General features: G+C 43.1%; 1 protein-coding gene across 6 annotated transcripts in view; it reads left to right on the top strand.

Moving 5' to 3' along the window:
• Positions 1–22,690, top strand: part of ADHFE1 (alcohol dehydrogenase iron containing 1) — a 33,631-nt gene that overhangs the window by 4,081 nt on the left and 6,860 nt on the right. Inside the window, exons 1-13 of one of the 6 annotated variants that reach the window (XM_045560575.1) lie at positions 1,492–1,596; positions 3,040–3,077; positions 4,872–4,918; positions 6,026–6,079; positions 6,253–6,407; positions 6,553–6,749; positions 8,461–8,538; positions 9,844–9,949; positions 13,316–13,468; positions 15,380–15,478; positions 18,740–18,818; positions 18,990–19,086; positions 21,976–22,133. In XM_045560575.1, the coding sequence (XP_045416531.1) occupies positions 6,026–6,079; positions 6,253–6,407; positions 6,553–6,749; positions 8,461–8,538; positions 9,844–9,949; positions 13,316–13,468; positions 15,380–15,478; positions 18,740–18,818; positions 18,990–19,086; positions 21,976–22,133 (1,176 nt within the window). In that variant the 5' untranslated portion in view covers positions 1,492–1,596; positions 3,040–3,077; positions 4,872–4,918. The other 5 variants (XM_045560570.1, XM_045560572.1, XM_045560573.1 and 2 more) reach the window with 5 other exon arrangements.

The raw sequence follows: 22,690 nt of genomic DNA, 5'->3' as shown, positions 1-22,690 counted from the left end.
CATCTAACATGGAGGGGAATTCTGATGACGCAGGAGAGAAAAGGAAGACTTCCTTCCTCGGGAGTCCAGAGAAGCCCTTCAGTGGTTTCAGGCCATCCTAAGAAGGTGGGGAGCCCACAGCCTATTCTCCCCACCCCAGTTCAGGCTCTCTATGTTGGCACACCAGGAAAAGAGAGAAGACGGTCAGGGGGATAAAAATGTCTACATTTGCCGGGCGCGGTGGCTCACGCCTGTAATCCTAGCACTCTGGGAGGCCGAGGTGGGTGGATCGCTCGAGGTCAGGAGTTCAAGACCAGCCTGAGCGAGACCCCGTCTCTACTAAAAAATAGAAATAAATTATCTGGACAACTAAAAATATATAAAGAAAAAATTAGCCGGGCATGGTGGCACATGCCTGTAGTCCCAGCTACTCAGGAGGCTGAGGCAGGAGGATCGCTTGAGCCCAGGAGTTTGAGGTTGCTGTGAGCTAGGCTGACACCACGGCACTCACTCTAGCCCGGGCAACAGAGTGAGACTCTGTCTCAAAAAAAAAAAAAAAAAAAAAAGTTTACATTCATTTACTTATTCATTTAATCAGTACTGATTACTGATTGATTAATTACGTTGTGCCCAGCACTGTGCTAGCCACTACAAATAAAGTTGTGAGAAAGGGTAAATCTTGCCTTGGTGTCACTAAATTTACAATCCAGAGGCAGATAGAAACAGGAAAACCGCACCAGCAACACAGTGTGGTAACAGTTTTAATAGGGAGGGAGGCACGGTACTATGATCGCAGAGAAGGGGTGTCTACCTGGGACCTCCAGCCTCAGGGAAGACTGCCCCTGATGGGAAAGAACAGCAGTTATTCCAGAAGAGGGAAGGAAAGTATGTTCCAGACAAAGGAAAATACAAGGGCAGAGTTCTGGAGGAGAGAGAGAGAGAGAGAGATTGTGGCTCATTCAAGGAAAAAAACAAAGTTATTAATAATTTTCCAGGAGCTCTAGCCCAAGATGGAGCTAGATGCAGGGTGGAGAGGCCAGGTCAGAATCTTCTGTAAGAGCTCTGGGAGCCTTTGGAGCAGCTTTAAACAAGGGAGGGACATCACTGGAAACAAACCCCGCCACCACCACAGTGAGGGGAATAGAAGCACAACGCGGGGGCCTCGGGAAGCCAGTTAGGAACTTTTGGTAGTAACGCAGATGAGAGATGACACCAGGAACCAGGGGACAGCAAGGGTCCTTAGAGAAGGGGGTGGATGCGGGTGAAGAAACAGGTGGGCTACAAAGGGTGAGGGAGGAAGAAGGGTCAGAAGGGCTGAAGCCAGCCCTGGACAGAACCCAACATTTAGGAATGGCAGAGTGGAAAAGGAGCCGGAGAAAGAGGAGCTGGAGGGAAGCCAGGCAAGCGGGCAGTCCCGGACACCAAGGAAAGAGTCCCCGCCCGCGGAGGGGTGGCTCGCGGCGCTCGGTGCTGCTGGGGCAGGCGCTGGGGTCCGAGAGGTGAGGAACAGCCGGGAGGCTGGGACTTGCAGGCGCAGCAGCCTGATTTCGGGGGCCGAGGAACGTGTGCGCGGCGAGAAGTGGAGCCAACAAACGCGGGCCAGGAGGGGAGCACGGGGTGAGCAGGCCAGAGGGCGCGGGAGGGGGAAGGGTTCAGGCGGGAGGCTCCAAAACATACTGAGGAGGATGGAGCGGGTGGGGACTAGGAAACACAGACAGATGGCTGGCCTGAGAAGGCACGAGGGCACAGGAGACAGACCGCAAGTCAGGGGTGGAAATGAGTCATTGAGGTGGTCTCAGAGCTTGAGTTATGAAAACTGTCAAGAAATAAATAAAAATAAAAAAATAAATAAGAGAAGCGGGGTGGGAGGAGCATATGCTCCCAGGAGCATTCGCGCTAGAAAGCTTTGAGTTTGGGTATTTTTCTCCCCTTTGCCTCTCCTGTCTTGTCCTTGGAGGGCGCAGAGCAGGGAACGTTCTCGAAAGTAAAGGCCACCTGTGGAGCAGCGGGCGTGGCCTTGCCGCTTTCCTCTCCCGCGCGGGAGCCCTGCGCGGCGGGGCCGCTAGGTGGCAGCCTTGGCCCACGGGATCGCTGCCTCCCGCGCCTCGGATCGGTTTGACTTCACAATTCTGCGAATTTTTGAGATCTGCACGGCTATTGAGGATCAACCCTTTTCCTTCCTGACCCCGTCTTCCGCGTCGGATGTTTTAATTCCAAATTTGAATTTTTGGCGGGGAGGAGGGGAGGAAGGAGTTACGCACGCGGTATCCACCGAGACCCCGCTACTGACAGGGTCCCCTGGGCCCCCCAAAGCAACTGAAAAGCTTGTCCCGACACCCCCCGCCCCCCGCATCAGCGAGCAGGAGAAAGAGAAGCCAGAGAAGGGACGGTCCAGGAAATAGGAGACGACCAGGACAGGAAAGGGAGACGGAAGCCAGGGCCGGGAAAGTTTCCAGAAGGAGGACGTGGACACTGTAGAGAAGCGGACTGAGAAGCGGGGCCCCGGCGAGCAAGGCGCGTCCGCGGGGCCGGGCGGGGAAGGGGCGGGACGAGCCGGGGACCAGGGAAGGCTGCCCCGGGCTCGCGGCTGGAGCCTGTCTGAAGGAAAACGCCTCGGAGACACTGGGACAAGGCGCATTCCCAGCGTGGGGGGCTGAGGAGAGGCGCACGGGCACAGTGAACCTTGGGTCAGTTTGGTCAAGGCCCCTAACCCAGTAAGAGCTGGGCCTCATGGAAATCGGGGACCCCATCTTAAACCTGGGTGTCCCTCCGGAGTGCTTACCGCAGCCGCCCGCAGGCATTTCGTAGGCACTGCCTGAATAAATGAGTTCGTGGTAAAATAATCTTACAGCTCTGGAAAGGCTCTGAGTCAACTCTTTGTCCGTCGTGATTTCTGGGGGGTTTTCTATCGTACAGTGTCTGCCAATAACCACCAGTTTGATAGCATCTCAGAGTGCAATGTGAGTTACTTAATTTACAGCTTCTCATTTTGGGGTTTCCACTCTCACTTTACATTTTTTTATTCTTTCTTTCTTTCTTTCTTTCTTTTCTTTTCCCTAGATGCCAGTGCCCAACTCATTCTCATACTTACTCCCAAGGTAATACTTTTGTGTTTTTTAAACTAGCCACAGTTTTGGTTTCTACAGTTGGCACTTATATCCATTTGGGCAAATTGTAAAGCAAGAAAACCAAGGCAAGTGAGATGGAGGTTGATGAAATGCTTACCTGTTCACTACGAGATTGGTCATATGTAGCTCTATGCATTGTTAGCTGAATGTAAGCTGCTAGTTACAGGTTTGGCTCAAATATACACTCAGTGTCATTTATAATGCTTTTCTATTTTAAATACAATTCTTTGCGAAAGCTAAAAGTGCACAGATAGGATTTTAAGAATGTCTGAGTTCATCAAACAGAATTAATCAAGATGAAGTCTTTAGATTGTTCTGAGACATCTCTAAAAGAAAGAGACTAAAGAACAAGATGGTTCCTAGAAAGAAAATGCTTGCTTGTATCAATTTTTAAACTAATATTCCATCTCTTAAGAATAAAGACATGTTTCATTTGCCACAAATGTCTTAATCATTACCAAACTCTCCAAACTCCATAGTCCAGAGAGCAGCAGGAAGCTCCATGTAGCTTTAGGATGTCCTTAGGATGTCACATGAATTACAGACACAAAAGCTGATTTTTGTCTCTTCGAAGGTCAAAACTAAACAGCAAGGCAAGGGATGGAAAGGGGTGGGGTCTGAACTTACAGGATCCTGAGCAGAAACCCTCAGAGAAGCCCAGTGAGGAGTAGAACAGAAGGCGTAACTAGCCGAGGGCTCTCTCCTCTCTGAGGAATAATTCACCCTTTAGGACAAGCCTAGGGACTTCCCGGCCACTGACCGCCATCTACCAGGCAGAAGCATGCCCAGCTTTTAAGGCTTCTGAACATATGCAGAATTTTATCGTCAGTTAGTTTTCTCTAACTCTAGTTGGTTTCCACAAAGAATCAGAAATTTCCTACTGGGGGAATAAAATTAATAATTTAGAGAAAGATAACCTCATTGTTTTCTAGGATCATATTTGTGTCTATATCTAAATCTTAGTAATAGGACTAATATATTATTTCTTTGAAGCCAAGAGGAATCAAAGATATTTGAGTTTTCATAAAGGGTGCACTTGCTTTCAAAGAGCCCAACGTAGACTGTTATCTAGTTCCGGTCTCTTTTTCTTAAAAAAAAAAAAAAAAAGTGAAAATTGTTCCATAGATTTTATCATATAACTGACAAGGACTAACATAAATAAGTAGATAAAAACAAGGATAAAAATTATTAATGAGGTCCTTCTTGTTCCAATATGACAGAAAATTATTTTTATCATAATTAAAACCTGATACTTTGCAAAGAAATAGCAGTTTATAAAAATCTTTATTAAATTTTACCAAGAATACTAAATTTTGTATAAGTTTGAGAAACATAAATATCTTACTGTGATAAGTTATCCTTATTAAAAAAAAATTGGTTCACACAAATTATAACAGTTGCAATAAAAAGTGTGAGCAGGCCTCTAATGAATTTGCTAATGGTTATTCTCTAACAATAATCCAACTCTAGACTCCAGGCAATTTTTTTTTCCTAGAGGATTTTTATACATTATGTTTTCCAACATATATTTTAATTTCAAGGGAGAAAATATTTTATCTTCACTAAGTTAGCCTCAAATTAGCATTCTATCTTAAAATGCAAGTATTGATTTTATATAATTTGATACAGGTGAAACCTGCAAAATATATTTTACATAAGACTTCAAAGGAAATGCTTATGTTTACTGCTGGATTTTACTATCAAATAACAATATGTGTGCTTTATTTCTGAGGCCTACTCTGATGTTAATTTTTACATTTTTAGCTCCTGGACTTTCACCTTCTGGGAAAACAACAGATTATGCCTTTGAGGTAGTTTTAATCAATCCATTCTTTCTTTCATAAATGACCTGAAAAAATAAAACTAGAGTATTTTGCTAATAAATTATTATTTCATTTTTAATCTGTTATTAATTAATGTTTAATAATCTCTATTTTGCCTATTTAACAAAGTACCTTGTTAGAATAATGGAATATAAATCTTCTGAGAACTTCTGAAAAATGTCTAAAATACTGTCTTTCTGTACAGCCATGAAAATAGGATAAATTCTCAATTCTACAACTTCTCCAACTTATATATGTTATATGTTAAATCTTTAATTTTGTAATTGTAACAATCCCAAAAGAGGTCAGAGAAATCTGTTGAAGCAAGAGTAAAGGTACAATTCATTCTGGGAGGCGGGTGCTGAGCTCCCTGAGAGCACAGGCCACAGGTGGAGGCTGTGGCTCCACACATCCCCACCTGGCTGCTGCCACGTGGGAATGCAGTGCCAGGGTCGCCAGGTTGCTCAAGAGAGAATGAAATTGAGATGGTCACATTGGATTTTTTTCATCCTGATTTTTAAGAGTTATAAGTCCATTCAGAAAAAGAAATTTAAACATAACATGGATACAATGAAACATGTCTTCAGGCCAAAGGAGACCCATCAACCATCAGTATAAAAGCTCTTCTCTCACCTGTGAGCATTAGGCCAGAGCCTAGCACTGGGCCTGGAACACAGCAGACAGTCAGCAGCATTGGCAGGGTGGGAGGATGGATGGATACATGGTTGGGGGGAGTTGGAGAGCTGCATGAGTGAGTGAAAAGAAAAAATACACAGGGAAGATAACAACTTTTAACTCAGAAAGTGAGAAATTTAAGAGTCAATGTAGTGTGGAGGTGGGGAAGGCAGGCATTTGAAGCTGAGGGAACAACTGAAAGTTCATGATGTATTTGGGAAAAGACAAGTCAGTCCAATGTGACTGGAGCCAAGTGTGGTGCATCTGAGGCTAGAGCAGGGATGACCCTGAAGACCATGCTAAGGACTATGTACTTAGTGCTCTAGACAATGAGGAATCATTTTAGAGCTTTGGAAATGGAGTGATCAACTCTTTAATACACCCTACACCTAAATCTTTTTGTTTGTTTGTTTTTTTCAGATGGCTGTTTCAAATATTAGATATGGAGCAGGAGTTACAAAGGAAGTGGGCATGGCAAGTATTTGAGATGTCTCCAGTCTCCTACCGTAAATTTTACATATCCTGTAAAACAAGTGCTAACTGATGACAATCGAGTCTTTTATTTTTTAAAATGTACCATGTTAAGTTTGCCAGAAGAGTTTATTACAGTTCTAATGCAATCAAGTCTAACTTATAATTTTTTGTAGGACCTACAAAACATGGGTGCTAAAAATGTTTGCCTGATGACAGACAAGAACCTCTCCCAGCTCCCTCCCGTCCAAGCAGTTATGGATTCCCTAGTGAAGAATGGCATCCGCTTTCAGGTTTATGACAATGTGAGGGTAGAACCAACAGATACAAGGTATTCTTATATTGCTGTTGTCATTTCCTTTAAGCAGAAGCCAATACATCCCTATGGATTAAAACTTGCCCCAGGCCTTATTTGATGGCATGGTAATTTATTTCTGAAAATATGACATAATGGTCTTTATTTTCCCTTCTCCAAGCTTCAAGGAAGCTATTGAATTTGCCAAAAAGGGAGCTTTTGATGCCTACGTTGCTGTGGGAGGCGGCTCCACCATGGACACATGTAAAGCTGCTAACCTGTATGCGTCCAGCCCTCACTCTGACTTCCTAGATTATGTCAACGCCCCCATTGGGAAGGGAAAGCCTGTGTCTGTGCCTCTTAAGCCTCTAATTGCAGGTAAAGACTGTTTATTTCTTTGTTTTATTTTGCAGTTGGCTAAAGGCCTTAGGAGAGATGCAAGCCAGTCCTTTTAGCATATATGTTTCTAAAGCTTTCTGATTTGTACATTTCAAATCAATGCCTTGTTTAGAAATCAAAATAGATAGCAATTCATTCATTTTAAAATTCTGATCTTCATTATCAGAATTTGTTAGAGACAATTTGGGTCAGTGGTAGGAAAGTTTGCAGATCTAAGCTATGGGGTCACCATGTGGAAGAGGATGAGGGTCACCGTTTACGAATGATTAGATCCCTCTGTTGGCAGGTTTGTCCTCTAAACCCCTCTGCTTTGTCCCATTTTGCAAGCCCCTGTGGACTTCAAGGAGAACATTGGCTGTTATTTTTCTGGTGATGACTCAACCCTTTCTTCCACATAATGGCTCTTCGGCTGACCTCAGGCTTTGTCTTTTCCCTGAGACATGTGGCCAGCATGGCCACATTGCCCTTGGGACATCTGCTGTGTGGCTGCCCAGGGCACAGACATAGAAATTCAAATCAGAACAGCTTGTTTGTTTCCACAGGGAACCCTGGGGTTTTCTGGTCTTTTCTTTTCTCCCATTTTTAGGGCTGCTAACATATTACTATTTAAAGTTTTAGAGCTAAAATGCACTAACTGGTACCTGGGAAGTATCCTCAGTTTAAAGTGTTATTCTCTCCACCCCCCCACCCAACTGTGAAGCGCATTGTGACGGCAGATGAGCTGCTTTGCCGTGAATGGGGAGCAGCGGGGAGCAGCGTAATTGGCGTCTGGCAAATGGAACCCTCTGGTGAAACCGTGTCAGCATCACACAGAGGGATGATTAGTAAAGTTTAGAAACTTGACAGAACTACAAAACCACAGAGCCCAGCAAAGGCAGAGTGTTCCTGTGCTTGCTGCCAAGAGGGAATAAAGATGTCTTTTAAAGACGGCAAGCATGTATGAGTTTTGTTCCTGGAGGTGCCGAGCAGCCTGCCTTTGAATACCCCGCTGCAGCTGCTTAAGTTCTGGCACTAGAGGAGCCCGAGGTTCCCAGAGCTCATCGCTGGGAATACGGACACAGACATCACATGTATGTATGAAGGACATACATATATGTCAGCACAGGCACAGACATCATAAATGCTTAACACAGAGAAATCACACATACATTAAACACACAAACATGTTAATGCAGACACAGACACCATACACATCAAACACACATGTTCATGCAGAAACAGACATCATACATAGTAAACACATAGGCATGCTAAACAGGCATGTGTGTTCATACAGACATGGACGTCATACATGCATGTTAACACAGGTACAGAGGTCACATATGCGTAGTAAGTACAGATGCATGTTAATGGAGACATCACACACATTAAACACACACAGGCAGCAGACACAGTCATGATACATGTTAAACATGCATATACATTAATGTAGACACAGACATCAACCTATATGTTGAACATACATGTGTGCTAATACAGATACAGACCTCACACATGCCTATTAATGCAGTCACAGACATCACACACGTTAGCCTTACATACATGTTCATACAGATACATATTTCAGGCAAGCAAGAGGGTCAACAGAACTTCCTTCTCTAACTTTGTTCTTTATTCCTAAGGCTGAATTAAATATCTCCACTGACCTTTATTTAGATGCTTTATTAGCATTAATATTATTTTGTTCCAGTTCCAACTACCACAGGAACTGGGAGTGAAACTACCGGGGTTGCCGTTTTTGACTATCAACACTTGAAAGTAAAAACCGGTAAGAACTTTGCCTATAATTTTTTTAAAATTCTCTCTCGTACCTTTCAATATCCTTCTCGTTAATCCTAATATTTAAAAATCAAGGAGTTATGGAGTTAAGGAAAGGGTATATACATATGCACATTTTCTTTCTTATTTGAAGTACATATAAAATGTGAAGCAGTCTAATAATCTTTCTTTTTGAGAACTACCTACAAAAGTATATTGAAGTGCCACGAACCTTAGTTGGCTATTTTCTGCCCAAGTTAGTGACTGCGTATCAATGATAAATAGGTGTTCCCTCTCTCTGACAACTTTTTTACATTTCAAATCAATTTTATTTTAGATGTGATTTTTATATAATAAAATGCACTCATTTTAAGAATCTAGTTTGACAAATATATATGCCCATGTAACTACCAACCCAATCAAAATGTAAAACATTCCCATCACTCTAGAAAGTTCCCTCATGCTCCATCCCAGCTGATCCCTCCAGCCCTATTCCCAGGTAACTTCTGTTCTGCTTCTGTCTTCTTGGTCATTTTTATGCTGTTTTCTTCTCACTCACTGACTCTGAGATAACGTGATAGAGATGTCCCTGTCCTTGAATCTGGCTCAGTTTTCTGCTTTCAGGCCTTTGTAGCAGAATAAATTGCCATTCAACTGCATGTTTATAGTAACTTCATTTTTTGAAATTAAATTACATTATCCTTTGACATTGTAAAAGACAATAATAGTAGCCATCACTTATATTCTACCGTACAGTTTTAAAAACACTTTTATGTAATATTATCTTATTTGATCCCTGCAACAGCCCTGTGAGGGATGGAAGCCCTGTATTATTACAGTCTAATCTTACAGAGAACTCAGAGAGGCTAAGTGACTTGCCTGAAGACACAAAGTAAGTTACAGAGCAAGGACCGGCAGTGATGTGCTAATAAACCAGCTCTCTGGAATTTAATAATAAACAAATAAGCCCTGATTTATAGTGTTTGCCAATTTCTGTAGTGTAAATACTTGCACCATGGCCAATGATGTCACTCGTCCACGAGTTGAGAAAAGTTGCATACACTTGGCTCTTGGGAACGTGCAGGAGGCGTCCCCAGCACAGCACTGAAGCCCCAGGCTTCCGACTCCAAATCTTTTTCCACCGTTCCTTGCTGCCTCCCTACATGAAAATGAATCTTTTCTCATATTTTTATATTTTCAGGGTGATTTATTATCCTAGTTATTTAATTTTTATTTTATTGTTTATTATTATTTATTTATTTTTTAAAACTAAAGTCTCCTATCTTAGCCTCTATGACAAATCCTCATGTTCTAGGCATTGCTTCAAGAGCCATCAAACCCACACTGGGACTGATTGACCCTCTGCACACCCTGCACATGCCTGAACGGTTGGTTGCCAACAGTGGCTTCGATGTGCTTTGGTAGGTACCAGTGCCATTTAGAGGGGCTTGCTCCATACTGGGTCTCTGTACAGTATTTTGTTGCTCAACGCACTTGCTAAGCGTTTGTTGATTAACACCCCACAACCCCTGGCTTTGGCTGTCATTCTCCCCTTTCCTAGATGAAAACATTGAAGCTGTAGAGGGTGGTGATTAGGTGAGGGGAGGTGTGGGCCACAAACCTGCAATTCAGGCTGGACCACCCCAGCCACAGTCATGGCCACAGGGACGCAGCTAAAGGAGCAGTTTGAGCTGGCATGCAGCGTCTCAGGAGCACACCACCTGCCTTTAGGGCCACCCTAACTAGGGAACGCCCCAGGCTGCACGCCACAGGAGAGGGCAGGGAAGGGAGCTGACACCTCCAGGGCACCCACAGACCATGCACGCTGTGTCACCACCTGACACACATCATCACTTCACCGCAGGGCTGTGCAGTACAAGACCTTTGTCTTATTGAAAAAGAAAACAGTTTGAGATGTTTGGTAACTTGCCTACAGTCTTACTGCATGCTCTCTTGGCTTCAGATGCAACATACTGACGGCCCCCTAATCAGTATTTCCACCACAGACCTCCCTCCTGGGCCCCGGGCCTCACGGAGTTCCCATGTGCACCTCACATGCAGCGTGTCCCCGAGCTATCCTAGTCCATCCACAAGCACATGAACATTTTTCCACATTTTAACATTTCTGAAATCAGGACATATCTTAAAGTCTATGGCATGACAGTATATTTTTATCCTCAATGGTACATTTTTAAAAATGGTGCATCTTGTAATGTATGGCATCTTAAATTTGATGAAATCTGCCAATTCACTGCATCCTCCTACACCCCACAGCTTCTCCTCCTGAGTCCCCCAGCTCAGCAAGTGTCAGGACTCAATATGAACTTCTCCCTCCTCTCATGCCCACTCCCGGCCTGCAGATCCTCTCTCTCGTCCTGCTTCAGTCTCTCTTCCATCTGCTCCCTATTCCCAAGCTTCATTGCCCTGCCTCAGCTCAGTCCCGCCCCAGCTCTCGCCCAGACTGTTGCAGTAGTCTCCTTATTGGCCTCGATGCTTCCCTCCCATCGTCCTTCTGTCTGTCCTCCACACTGGCCTCCACAAGCTTCCGGAATGTGATCTCACCATCACACACACACATACACACACACAGACAGACATACCTTGCTACCTTACGAGTCCTTGAGTGGCTTTCCACACCTACTGTCTAAAAGCCAAACTCCTTAAGGCCTGAAATATCCCCAACACTCAGTTCTTTATCTGCTTGGAGAACTCATCTTTCAATTCCATGGGAGCATCCACTCCTTGATAGAGCCTTTACTGACCCCCCTTGCCCCTCTCCTCAGTACAACTGACCATCTGTCCTTTGTTCTTGCCCCGGGGGTGGCCTGCATATTGTTTCTGAGACACTCTGTCTACACGTGCCCGTCTCCCCACTGCACTGTGACCTTGGTGAGAATAGGGCTGTCACACTCACCTCTCTATCCCTGCCTCTTGGCACAGTGACTGTCACATCACAGGTGCTGAATCAGTCCCTGTCGAATGAAGTTGATGCAGGCAGGCAGCGACAGAGTTAGGGTTCACATCCAGGTCTGTCCAAGTCTGTGGTCTGCTTTCCTCACTGTGTTATGCTGCCTGCCAAGAGACTGTAGACAATCGTGTCAGACTCCTTTCTGTTCAATATCATTAGAATTTTGATGAGCTGTCCCATAATAATCTGGAAATAAAGGAAATGAGATTACCCTCCCTAAGTGTAAACTGTATAATAAACACATCATGGCCCAAAGCAATCACTTTAGGTGAATGACTCAGAGGCCCGAAGACTTCACAGTCAATCAAAGGGGAAAGTGGGCTCAGAAGGAAGGAGAATGGCAGTTGCTCTTCTAGGTGATGTCCAAGGGAGAAAACACCTGGCCCAAGGAGTCTGCCCCCATGGCCCAGGGGCCTGTTCTGAAGGCAGACAAGCCGTGTATTAAACCTTCGAGGTGTTCCCCTCGCTAGGACTCCATGGGCATGCTGACCATCAATTGGCCATCCTGGGCTTGACCATAGGGAGAGAGGGTGCCGTCGTGAGACTCTGGGTCTATCCTCCTCAACAGTTACGCTTCTCATTGTAAATCAATAATCTGGCTTCCGGCTTTCCACATAGTTTCTGTAAGCTCAGCTCAGCGAGCCTGCCCTTGAGAAACAGATCTGCTGTCGGATTCAGAATCTAGATGCAATCTAGATGTGCTGCAAGACTAGGGTCACACTCTGGACCACAGCTGACTCAGAGGCCACCCTGTCCTTCCTATGTGGACACCCTCATTCTTGCATTGTTCATGCATTCCCTGTTTAGAACCACAAAGCCATAGCATCCATCTACCAACACCTTTTCAGAAATTTTTCTAATGCTTTGTTCAAAAACTAGTTATCTGCTTCTCACATGTAGAAGAAAGTAAATCCTCCATTCTAAGACTGAAAACTATAACTCATGCAAAACATAGTTCGCGTTACATTGTGTTCCCACTGCCTCACTGACCTGGATGGTGAGGGCTCTTCTCATCTTCTGCGGTTGATGAGCTAGAATCCGTGGCAGGCCAGCAGGTGCAGGCAGCTCTGAAGCTTAGTTCTTGAAATCACCAACTCTGAGTTTCAGGTACATAAGAAGAAAGCATCAGATTTTTTTCAGGCCAGGAATTAATAATAATAGTGAATAATAAGCTTTTCAATGTGCCAGGCACTATTCTAAATACATGTGTCAAGTCATTGAATTTTCACAGCTGCATCATGAAGTAGGACTGTCATTTATCCCTGTCCCAGAGTCACAGGAAGGGTAGTGCCTCCTGCCAGGGCCACAGCAGGAAGGTCCAGTGCCAGGATTTACATCTGGGCAGCTGACCCCAAAGCCTGTGTTCTCACCCACTATACTGTGCTCTCAATAGGAGTCTCGTCTAACTATGACCCTCCTTTGGTAATATGATAATTGATCAATGCAAGTTATAAAATGGTAAATACGTTCTACAAGGTAGTCATTTCTTAGAGTCAGTGCTTTTTTGTGGCTCAACTGTATAATAATTCTGCATCAAAATGAGTTATTTACACTGGAAAAGGCCATATATGATCTTATACATACTGGTCAAAAACACTGTAGTGCTGTTAATATAAACTTGAGTCTATTAATTTCTATAATAAGCCATGACTGTCGTAGAGGGGAGGCTGGCTGGTGGAATGCACTGTGATCATCAGCATTAGACAGCGTATCCCCAGCAGAACAAGTACCAAACGTTTCCACGACAGTTTGTAATCCTAATGGAGAGAAGGAGGAAGACCACACTTTCAATCTGTGTCTTTCAAATATTTCATGTTAGCCATGCTCTGGAGTCATACACTGCCCTCCCCTACCACATGCGGAGCCCCTGCCCTTCAAATCCCATCATGCGGCCGGCGTACCAGGGCAGCAACCCAATCAGCGACCTCTGGGCCGTCCATGCGCTGCGGATCGTTGCTAAGTATATGAAGAGGTACGTCACCCCAAAGGGGATAGAAACGGAACAGAAAACCCACGTTTTGCCCTCACCTGAAGCATAAAGTGCCTGATCCTGAAATGTCCCGAGCAATATCCATTCACTGATCTTTTTGACAGAAGATCAGTCCATGGACCTACAGAAGCACCAGACACCAGCAGCCTCTGGAGGGGTCAGGGGACCTAGCAGATGAAAACTGGATCCTTCAGTCTGAAAAGGCAAAGGCTGCCAGGGGACAAACAGGAGTCCCTAATTTATTAAGGGTGCAGATAGAATGAATGGAAGTGTGTTCATAAAGCCTCAAACCAAAGCTAGGATGAGGGGAGAGGTCCCTTGAGATTTGGCTACCCAGGGCGGAACTGAGAACCACACAGGCAGATGTTGGCTGTGCCCACCCAGGCCCTGTCCAAAGGCCCTGTCCATATCCACTGAGTGAACTCACCTGAACTAAACTTAAGAAATTGGTGGAAGAGAATGTGAGATTAGTGTCCTAGGAAATATAAAAGGCAGAAAATGTAAAAGTATTACTAAAAAGTTGTGAAAGATTTATGAATATTAATACATACATACATGCATTTCTAGCCATAGGCTATGGGAGAGCACATGGCAGTAGGCTCCGGAGAGAGCAAAGATATTCTTAGAGACGAAGGCTGATACCTGCGACGTTAGGACATATGCAAAGTCGGACTGACTTTTGAATTCACACATAAGGGAAGGACAGAGCACAAGCAGGCTAGGCCTAGACGTGAACATGGTGTCTGCTCTGGCCTTGAGCTAGAAGCTCCACTGGTCAGGGGTTAGGGAGGCCTTGGAATTGCGTTTTTTAGTAGAGCAGCAGGGAGGGACCCAGAACGATTTCAGGCTGTGGGAGACCCCAGTGAAGGACAGCAACATTTGACCAGGTAGAAATGGACACAGATCACAGGGAGCCAGCTTGTCTGGCAGTGACAGAGGCTTGGAGAGCCACAGTGGGAGGTGAGCAAGTATGGTGCACAGAGGAAAGGCTGAGAGCCCCATCATCTGCCGCTTCACCTTGTCATTCAGGGAGCTGGGAACTAACATTGGGTTTTGCAAAGAAGGTATGAATGTCTAAACATTCCAAATAAAAGGAAAAAAGGCTGTGGCACCTTTATTTCATAACAGGAACCCTTACTCGACAGAATCACAAAAAAAAAAAAAAAAAAGTGAGAAGTGGGTTTGCTCGGCAGTCTTCAGACTTCCTCCCTGGGGCAGGATTTCTAAACAGTGAGCACAGGAAGGCTGAGCAGAATCTGAAAGGGGCCTTTGAGGATTTGCTTTTCCAAAGTGGCATTGGGGACCCCAGAGCAAGCAAGGGTGTCTTACAATAATATCCACTTCCACAGTAATGGAAGAAAAGATGTGCAGCTCCCAGAGGCACCAAAAGAGGCCGCGGGTGGGTGCATTTGAGGCAGTGTCACCAAGGATAGCTGGCCTGGTTGGGTCTGGCCTGCAGGTAGCCCCAGGCAACAGGGGTCACTTCAGCAAGCCAGTCTCGCTTGGTGCATTTTGAGAATAAGTTTACTCTACGCTCATTCACAGCTGCTGTCAAGGTCATTGACAAATGAAGAAGAAGAATGAGTCTCCGGGCACTTTCCTAGAGCACCTCTCACAATCCAAGGATCAGTGTTTTGCTTCCCCTGGTCCTTTTATATCACGTGAGCAGCCTGACAGCATATTTATTATGCCTTTGCTAAAACCATTGATGAGAAAATATGCTTCCCTTTGGTTTTGATTTAGAAGACAAGGCATCATTTGAATAACTTGCCTAATTTTTTTTCCTGCTGAGCAGCATTTCTGTTTTTCCAGATCTTTCCTTAAGGCGACTCTTTACTCAATAGGAAATGCCAATGTTGATGTGTTATTGTTAGGTGTTTATATCATTCACAGGGCTGTCAGAAATCCTGATGATCTTGAAGCAAGGTCTCATATGCACTTGGCAAGTGCTTTTGCTGGCATTGGCTTTGGAAATGCTGGTGTTCATCTGTGGTAAGTGAATGTGAGATTTTATTTCTTTACTCAAGCTATTGCTTTAAAATTTTTAATGTTTATAATTCAGGATAGGTGGTAAAATTTAAATATGCTGTAGAAGGAAGAAATTTAACTTTAGATCCCTAAATATTTTCTTAATTCAAATGCAGTTTATTGGATCATGGATTTTTTTAATGACAGCTTTTTAAGATATAATTCACATACTATACAATTCACACATTTAAAATGTATAGTTCAATGATTTCTAGTATATATACAAAGTTGTATAGACAGGCCACAATCAATTAATCAATTTTTGACCTTTTTTTTTTTTTTTTTGAGATAGGGTCTCTCTCTGTTGCCCAGCCTAGGGTGCAGTGATGTCAGCATAGCTCACTGCAACCTCAAGCCCCTGGTCTCAAGTGATCCTCCTGCCTCATCTTCATGAGTAGCTGGGACTACAGGCATGCGCCACCATGCCTGGCTAATTTTTCTATTCTTTGTAGAGACAGGTTTTCTCTCTTGCTCAGGCTGGAATTTTTTAACATTTTATGATCCCAAAAAGAAATCCCATAGCCCCTAGCTGTCACTCACCAATCCCTCCACTTCCCCCAGTACTGAGCAACTACTGATTTACTGATTTACTTTCTATCTCTATAGATTTCCCCATTTTGGACATTTCATGTAAACAGAATCATATAATATATGGTCTTTTGTGTCTAGCTTGTTTTTCTTAGCATAAGGTTTCCAAGGTTTATCTACATATCACTACTTCATTCCTTTTCACTGCCAAATAGAATTCCATTGTATGGATATATCACACTGTGTTTATCTGTTCATCAGTTGATGGACATTTGGGTTGTTAGGCTTTTTGGCTATTATGAATAATGTTGCTATGAACATTTGTGTCCAGGTATTAATTTCTCTTGTTATATACATAAGAGTGGAGTTGCTGGGTCATGTGGTGATTCTGGTTTACATTTTGAGAAACTGCCAGACTGTTTTCCACAGCATCCGCACCATTTTACATTCTCACCAGCAGTGGATGAGGGTTCTGATTTCTCTACATCCTCACCACATGTTGTGGATTTTTAATACTCAAATGCAGGATTTCTTACTCCTAAATGCTCACAAAAAGAAAGGGATCAGAGTGTTTGTCTATAGCCCAGAATTAATCTCTTTGATCAGAACTTTATTGATATGTTGCTTTAAAATTGAAAACCAGTGAACACTGAGAATTAAGAACAGTCCTTTGGTAGGAGGAGTGCAACGAGATAGTCATCCTCAGACTCTGCCACTCATGGGAGCATAAATTAGTTAACACCTTTCCAAAAAGCAAGTCAGCAAAATGTACCCAGAGCCAGAAAAATATTATACCCTTTGGCCCACTAATTCACTTCTAGGAACTTAGCCTAAAGAAATACCCATTGATATGATCAAAGAATTTCCTTGTAAGAATGTACAAGAATATACACCTAAGTGTTATTTATAATTGAAAAACTGGGAAGCAACTTAAATTTCAACAGTTGGTAATGATTAACTAAAGTACAGTACTTAAAGAATAAAATAATAAAAAATATATAAATAGGCCGGGTGCAGTGGCTCACGCCTGTAATCCTAGCACTCTGGGAGGCCGAGGCGGATGGATTGCTTGAGCTCAGGAGTTCAAGACCAGCCTGAACAAGAGAGAGACCCCGTCTCTACTAAAAATAGAAAGAAATTATCTGACCAACTAAAATATATATATGGAAAAAAAATTAGCTGGGCATGGTGGCACATGGCTGTAGTCCCAGCTACTCGGGAGGCTGAGGCAGTAGGATCGCTTAAGCCCAGGAGTTTGAGGTTGCTGTGAGCTAGGCTGATGCCATGGCACTCACTCTAGCTCAGGCAACAAAGTGAGACTCTGTCTCAAAAAAAAAAAAAAAAAAAATGTATATATATATATAAATTTTAAAAAATAAAAAAGAATAAAATAAGACTGTTAAAAATAATATTTTAGACAGAAAATTATATAACAAAATGTTTACAAATAATACTAATTGATAAAAGCAATGTATAAAACTATGTGCACCATATGATTATATATTAAATATACGGATCAAATGACTAGAAGGAAAAAGGATTATGGGTAATTTTTATTTTCTACAAAGAACATAAACAACTTTTAAAAACAGTCAGCCTAAAATATTGAATATTGCTAGGAAGCTACCTTTGAAAGCTTCAGGAACCCTTTCACATCATGAAAGCACACTAAGCAGTAATTTTCTGAACACTATGGAGCCCAAGAGAAGTAAATCACATTTCAAAGTACCTAACAACTCAGAGAACCAATAGCTTCCAATCTGCTTCACGAAGGATGGGCAGGGAACACCTTCTGTTGGATAGATATTCATCAAGCTCACCAAAATACTTCTTTCCATGAAATGTGACTCTTTTGCTGAATATCCACAAAGTCATCCAATAACCCACATTAAGACTTACCGACCATTTTAATTGTGTAAAGCATTTCGTTTTCAATATATTAACTTGTCACAGTGTTTATCTTCTGAATCATCTAGCCAACTATCATATTTCCCTATTTGTTCACTGAGAATTTAAGAGGATATAAAGAACTTCAGTGCAAACAAAAACCATGATGGCCTTTCTTGGTGACAACTAAATCTAAATAATCCTTAAGGTAGAATTCAGGCACAAGAAATCAGTCAAATAGAACTGCTTAACATAGCTTCTCAGGCTAGAATACTCATTTATGGCTCGACTCCATTAGTATGAAATGTTTGAAAGGATCTATGTGTTATTGGTGGGACAAATCACTAGTGGGTCCACCTTGCGTGTCATCAAATGCAGCACATCTTGGCTCACAAAACTCCCCCCAACATCGTCAGCTGGTGCAGGAGCACATTGCCAAGGAGGTGCCAAGGCAAAACAAAACACATGCCCAGAGCTTATGACAGAAACTTCAAAGTGAATTCTCCATTCTTCAAGATCATCAGGTTAACCAGAGTGTTTGGGGAGCTACTTCTGGATCAATACTTTTAAATGGCGTACAGTTCTCTGACCATTTGAATCTGAACATTTCAGAGATTTTGTTAATGTATACACTAAACATCCTGTGCATCATAATATATCCTGACATCCAAGAAAACAGAACATATAACTCTGTGAAATCATAATACTGTCCAGAGACTGTTACGGGCTCTGTCATGAGATTTTTCTTTGTATTGTTGACTTGAATCTTAGCATCTGTATGTCAATATAAAGATTTTCTTTCTTTTCTAGCCATGGAATGTCTTACCCAATTTCGGGTTTAGTGAAGACGTATAAGGCAAAGGATTACAATGTGGATCACCCATTGGTGGTAAAATGATTAATATTAATAAATTCTTTAATTAAATCTTATGTTCCTCCCAATTTCCATAAATATATTTGTCAAATCTTGACTGCTCGGAGTACAGGGTAAAGTAGCTTAATATAATATCTAGAATATGCAGGGAAAACACATCAGTCACCGTGTGTCATTTCTCCCCAGCCCCATGGCCTTTCTGTGGTGCTCACAGCCCCAGCCGTGTTCACTTTCACTGCCCAGATGTTTCCAGAGCGGCACCTGGAGACAGCAGAAATATTAGGTATGGACTATTACTCATAAATCTATGACCCATACAGATGGAGCATTTCTGAAGATCCACCCTAAAGGATAATAACAAAAAATATTGCTTTGGGATCACTTAATAATAAAATACCAGTGACTTGCCCAAGTCCTATCTAGCACTAAAATTCTGTAATCTTATGCTTCTAAGAGTCTGTTCACAATTAAATGGAACCAAATATTGATTCTGTTACATTTGTAATAATATTTTTTCCTCTGTTTTCATCCCAAAGGAAAGTATAACTCTATATACTTTTAATGTTATGAATGGCTTTTCCTATGTTTAATTGATAATAAAATGACACAAAATCAGGAAGCAACAGTAAATTCTCAATCATAGAGAGTCAAAACAACTAGAAACTTTGTAAAAATATCCCAAAAGAGGAAACTGTAAAATAAATAATGTCTGTAATGAGATATCCACAATGCCTTTTGAATCTTACCAGAAATAAAATGATATTCAGGATAGCTTTAGTGGTAAGTAAAATGTAGGTGTTTTTCTAATACAAAAACTCTTTTAAGCAGACTTGAGGATTTCCTTAACTTGCAAAACATCTTATTCCACTGCTTGTGTTTAGTTAGAGTAGGAAGGGAAAGGCTAAAAAGAAAACCTCATTATATTCTTCTAGCCCAGCCGTTGGAGAGATTATTTCCAGGGAGGTAGGAAGAACCGCAGACATCCTCTTGCCAGGAGTCCCAGGTGCTGTGCAGAGAATGTTAATGACAGGAGCTCTGGCCGGGGAAGGTGGGGGAGGCTTCATTTCCTAGCGGGTGCTGCAGGGAAACAGCACCAAACATCTTGTGTCCCTGTTCCTTTTCAGACTGGAGATGTTGTTCAACCATATGTTGGAACTCAGCTCCATTTGTAAATACGCAAACCAAGTAAATAGAGGGGAGCTCAAATCATAGGCGAGATTTATGGTAAAAGGGAAAACCTTAGAGAACTTAAAGCTAACATTCCAGACAACCAGCAATATTATTGAAAAAGTAGATCCTCTGTTAGACAAACTCCAGGCTGGAAGAACCCACCCATTCTGTCTTCTTAAATAGGAAATTGTAATATTAGTCCACATTTTTCTATTCAGTATTTTGATTCTCTACGTAATCTTAGATTTTTCTTAGCTTGAGACCAATGTATTCTCTTTCCTACCACCTCTTTTTTTTCTAAAACGCTTCGTAGGAAACCGCAGAGGTTTTGATGGTGTGTTTTATGGCAGCAATCCCAGGAACATAAAAACCTCATAAACCCCGTATCATGTGTCACCTCTCCACCTAATCCATATTTTAGCAGCCGCTGGGTAACACAGACTGGTCTTGTCAGGCAAGGTTTACCTTCCATCCAGCTGCTCTCCCAGCTAGCCCTGTACCTCGTTCTATTCATACCTTTTCCTGGATCACTGAAACAGTTCTCACTGGTGTAGACAAGCAGCTCAAAACCAATTTAATACTGTGCTTCAATATGGGGGTGAACTGTACCTTCAGGTCTCCTTTTAAATAATACAAGAGAAAGTGTATGAGATATTTGGAAAGACTTCGTACAATGCCACATTCTGTCTGTAGAGCACTTCGCTTCTGGGCAGTGAATGTGTTTGACTAGACTAGATGGGGGTTGGGGGAGGCTGAGAGTTGTGAAATCGGTGCCCTTCCTCTGGGGACTTTCACAGCCACCCTACCCAAGGGCAGAACCTCATGCATGGCTCTTCCACATCGCCATCTCTGGATTACATGTATTAATTATTAAAATTGTATCAAAATTCTGGCTTTACAAATCTCCAACCTTTAGCAACCTTCTTCCCACTTCACTGCTGTCATTATTATTACCTACATATGAAACACTGTTTCCTGACAGTCTTCCTGTTCTTAGTCCTGCCTAACTGGTTCTGTAATATTTATTTAGAGGAACTTACCATGCCCTTTGGCAACAGAGTCCAAAATAAAAAGTTGTATAGCTATAGAGAGGAAATATTTTCTTCCCTCATCATATGTAATCCATTCTTTTCAGACTATTTTCTTCCTTTTTGGTGGTATATTTTGGAGTTTCGTTTTTTGTTTTTTTGTTTTTTTTGAGACAAGAGTCTCGCTTTGTTGCCCAGGCTAGAGTGAGTGCCGTGGCGTCAACCTAGCTCACAGCAACCTCAAACTCCTGGGCTTAAGCAATCCTCCTGCCTCAGCCTCCCGAGAAGCTGGGACTACAGGCATCCACCATGCCTGGCTAATTTTTTCTACATATATTTTAGTTGGCCAGATAATTTCTTTCTATTTTTAGTAGAGACGGGGGTCTTACTCTTGTTCAGGCTGGTCTCGAACTCCTGACCTCGAGCGATCCACCGGCCTCGGCCTCCCAGAGTGCTGGGATTACAGGCGTGAGCCACCGCGCCCGGCCTTATTTTGGAGTTTTTGTACTTCTATATCCGTGTCTCACAAAGTGTTCACAAAGGGTTAGCCTTTTTCTAAAATGTTGCTGTGAGCCAAGACGTTGAACACATACACCTCTAGATGTCAGCAAATTCCAAGCCTTGAAAATTATGTAGGTTGCGTTTTGTCCTACAGGTGTGTTCATTCCTCCTCATCCAGACACCAGCCTTCTTTCTTGGTCTTCTTCTGCTCCTCTATTCTTGGCTCTGTTCCTCTTCTTCCCACCACACGAGGGGCTGGCACGTAGGAACTGGCAGTCCCTTGGAAATGTGAGCGCTGAGTGGAGTGAGCTCCCGCAGCTGACTTGGGCTGGCCTCTGGGGGCAGCACGCGGTGCCCCTGCTCCGTGTTAGGGAGATCAGTACATGCACATTATGCGCTCAGCTGACCTTGTGACTGAACTGTGCCCAGAGCCTGTTTCTTCCTCTCTACAGTCAGTGGTTTATGTCCTCTAGGAGCTGACATCTGCAATGCCAGGACCCAAGATGCCGGGTCTGTGTTAGCAGACACACTCCGGAAATTCTTATTCGATCTGGATGTTGATGATGGCCTAGCAGCAGTTGGTTACACCAAGGCCGATATTCCCGCATTAGTGAAAGGAACGCTGCCCCAGGTAAGAGACCACGGGTTCCTCACTCCCTGCAGTGGAGCACAGAGCTTCCAGAAAGACATGCTCCAACTGGGGCGTGTCAGAGAGGATGAAACCAGGGGTCGTCCAGCGGTTCTCAGGTCTCCTGGACAACACAGTGGTTCTCTTCTTCCCGGCCCTGGTGGAAGGGGCCAAGGCTCTTCGCCTTTATGTTCTTCCACACAACTGTGGTGAAGGTGAGGCTTTCACGGTACACCTGAAAAGATCCTTTATGACAATTCAAGGTAAAAACAACCAAATCGATCTTGAGCTATGGCAAAATTTCCCTTTTCCCCATTTTGCTTTTTTGAGTGTTCCTGTAAAAGTATGTGAAGCTGTTCCAAAAAGACCACTAATGTTCTTTTCCATTATAAAGGAGTCACAAATTTCTACTACTTTGTGAAGAGTAGGCATGGCTTTAAACTAACACTATTACAAAATTTCTTTTCAATGGATGTGGGAGATTCTATATTTTATACCTATCTGTGTCACTGTGGGTCTTATTTTATTTGTTAAATGTTGCGAAAGAGTGTAAACTGAGC

The sequence above is a fragment of the Lemur catta genome, chromosome 9 (genome assembly GCF_020740605.2).
Source record: "Lemur catta isolate mLemCat1 chromosome 9, mLemCat1.pri, whole genome shotgun sequence".
Taxonomy (NCBI): domain Eukaryota; kingdom Metazoa; phylum Chordata; class Mammalia; order Primates; family Lemuridae; genus Lemur; species Lemur catta.
Note: the sequence above shows the minus strand (reverse complement) of the source record. Positions and strands in the feature narration are given on the sequence as shown.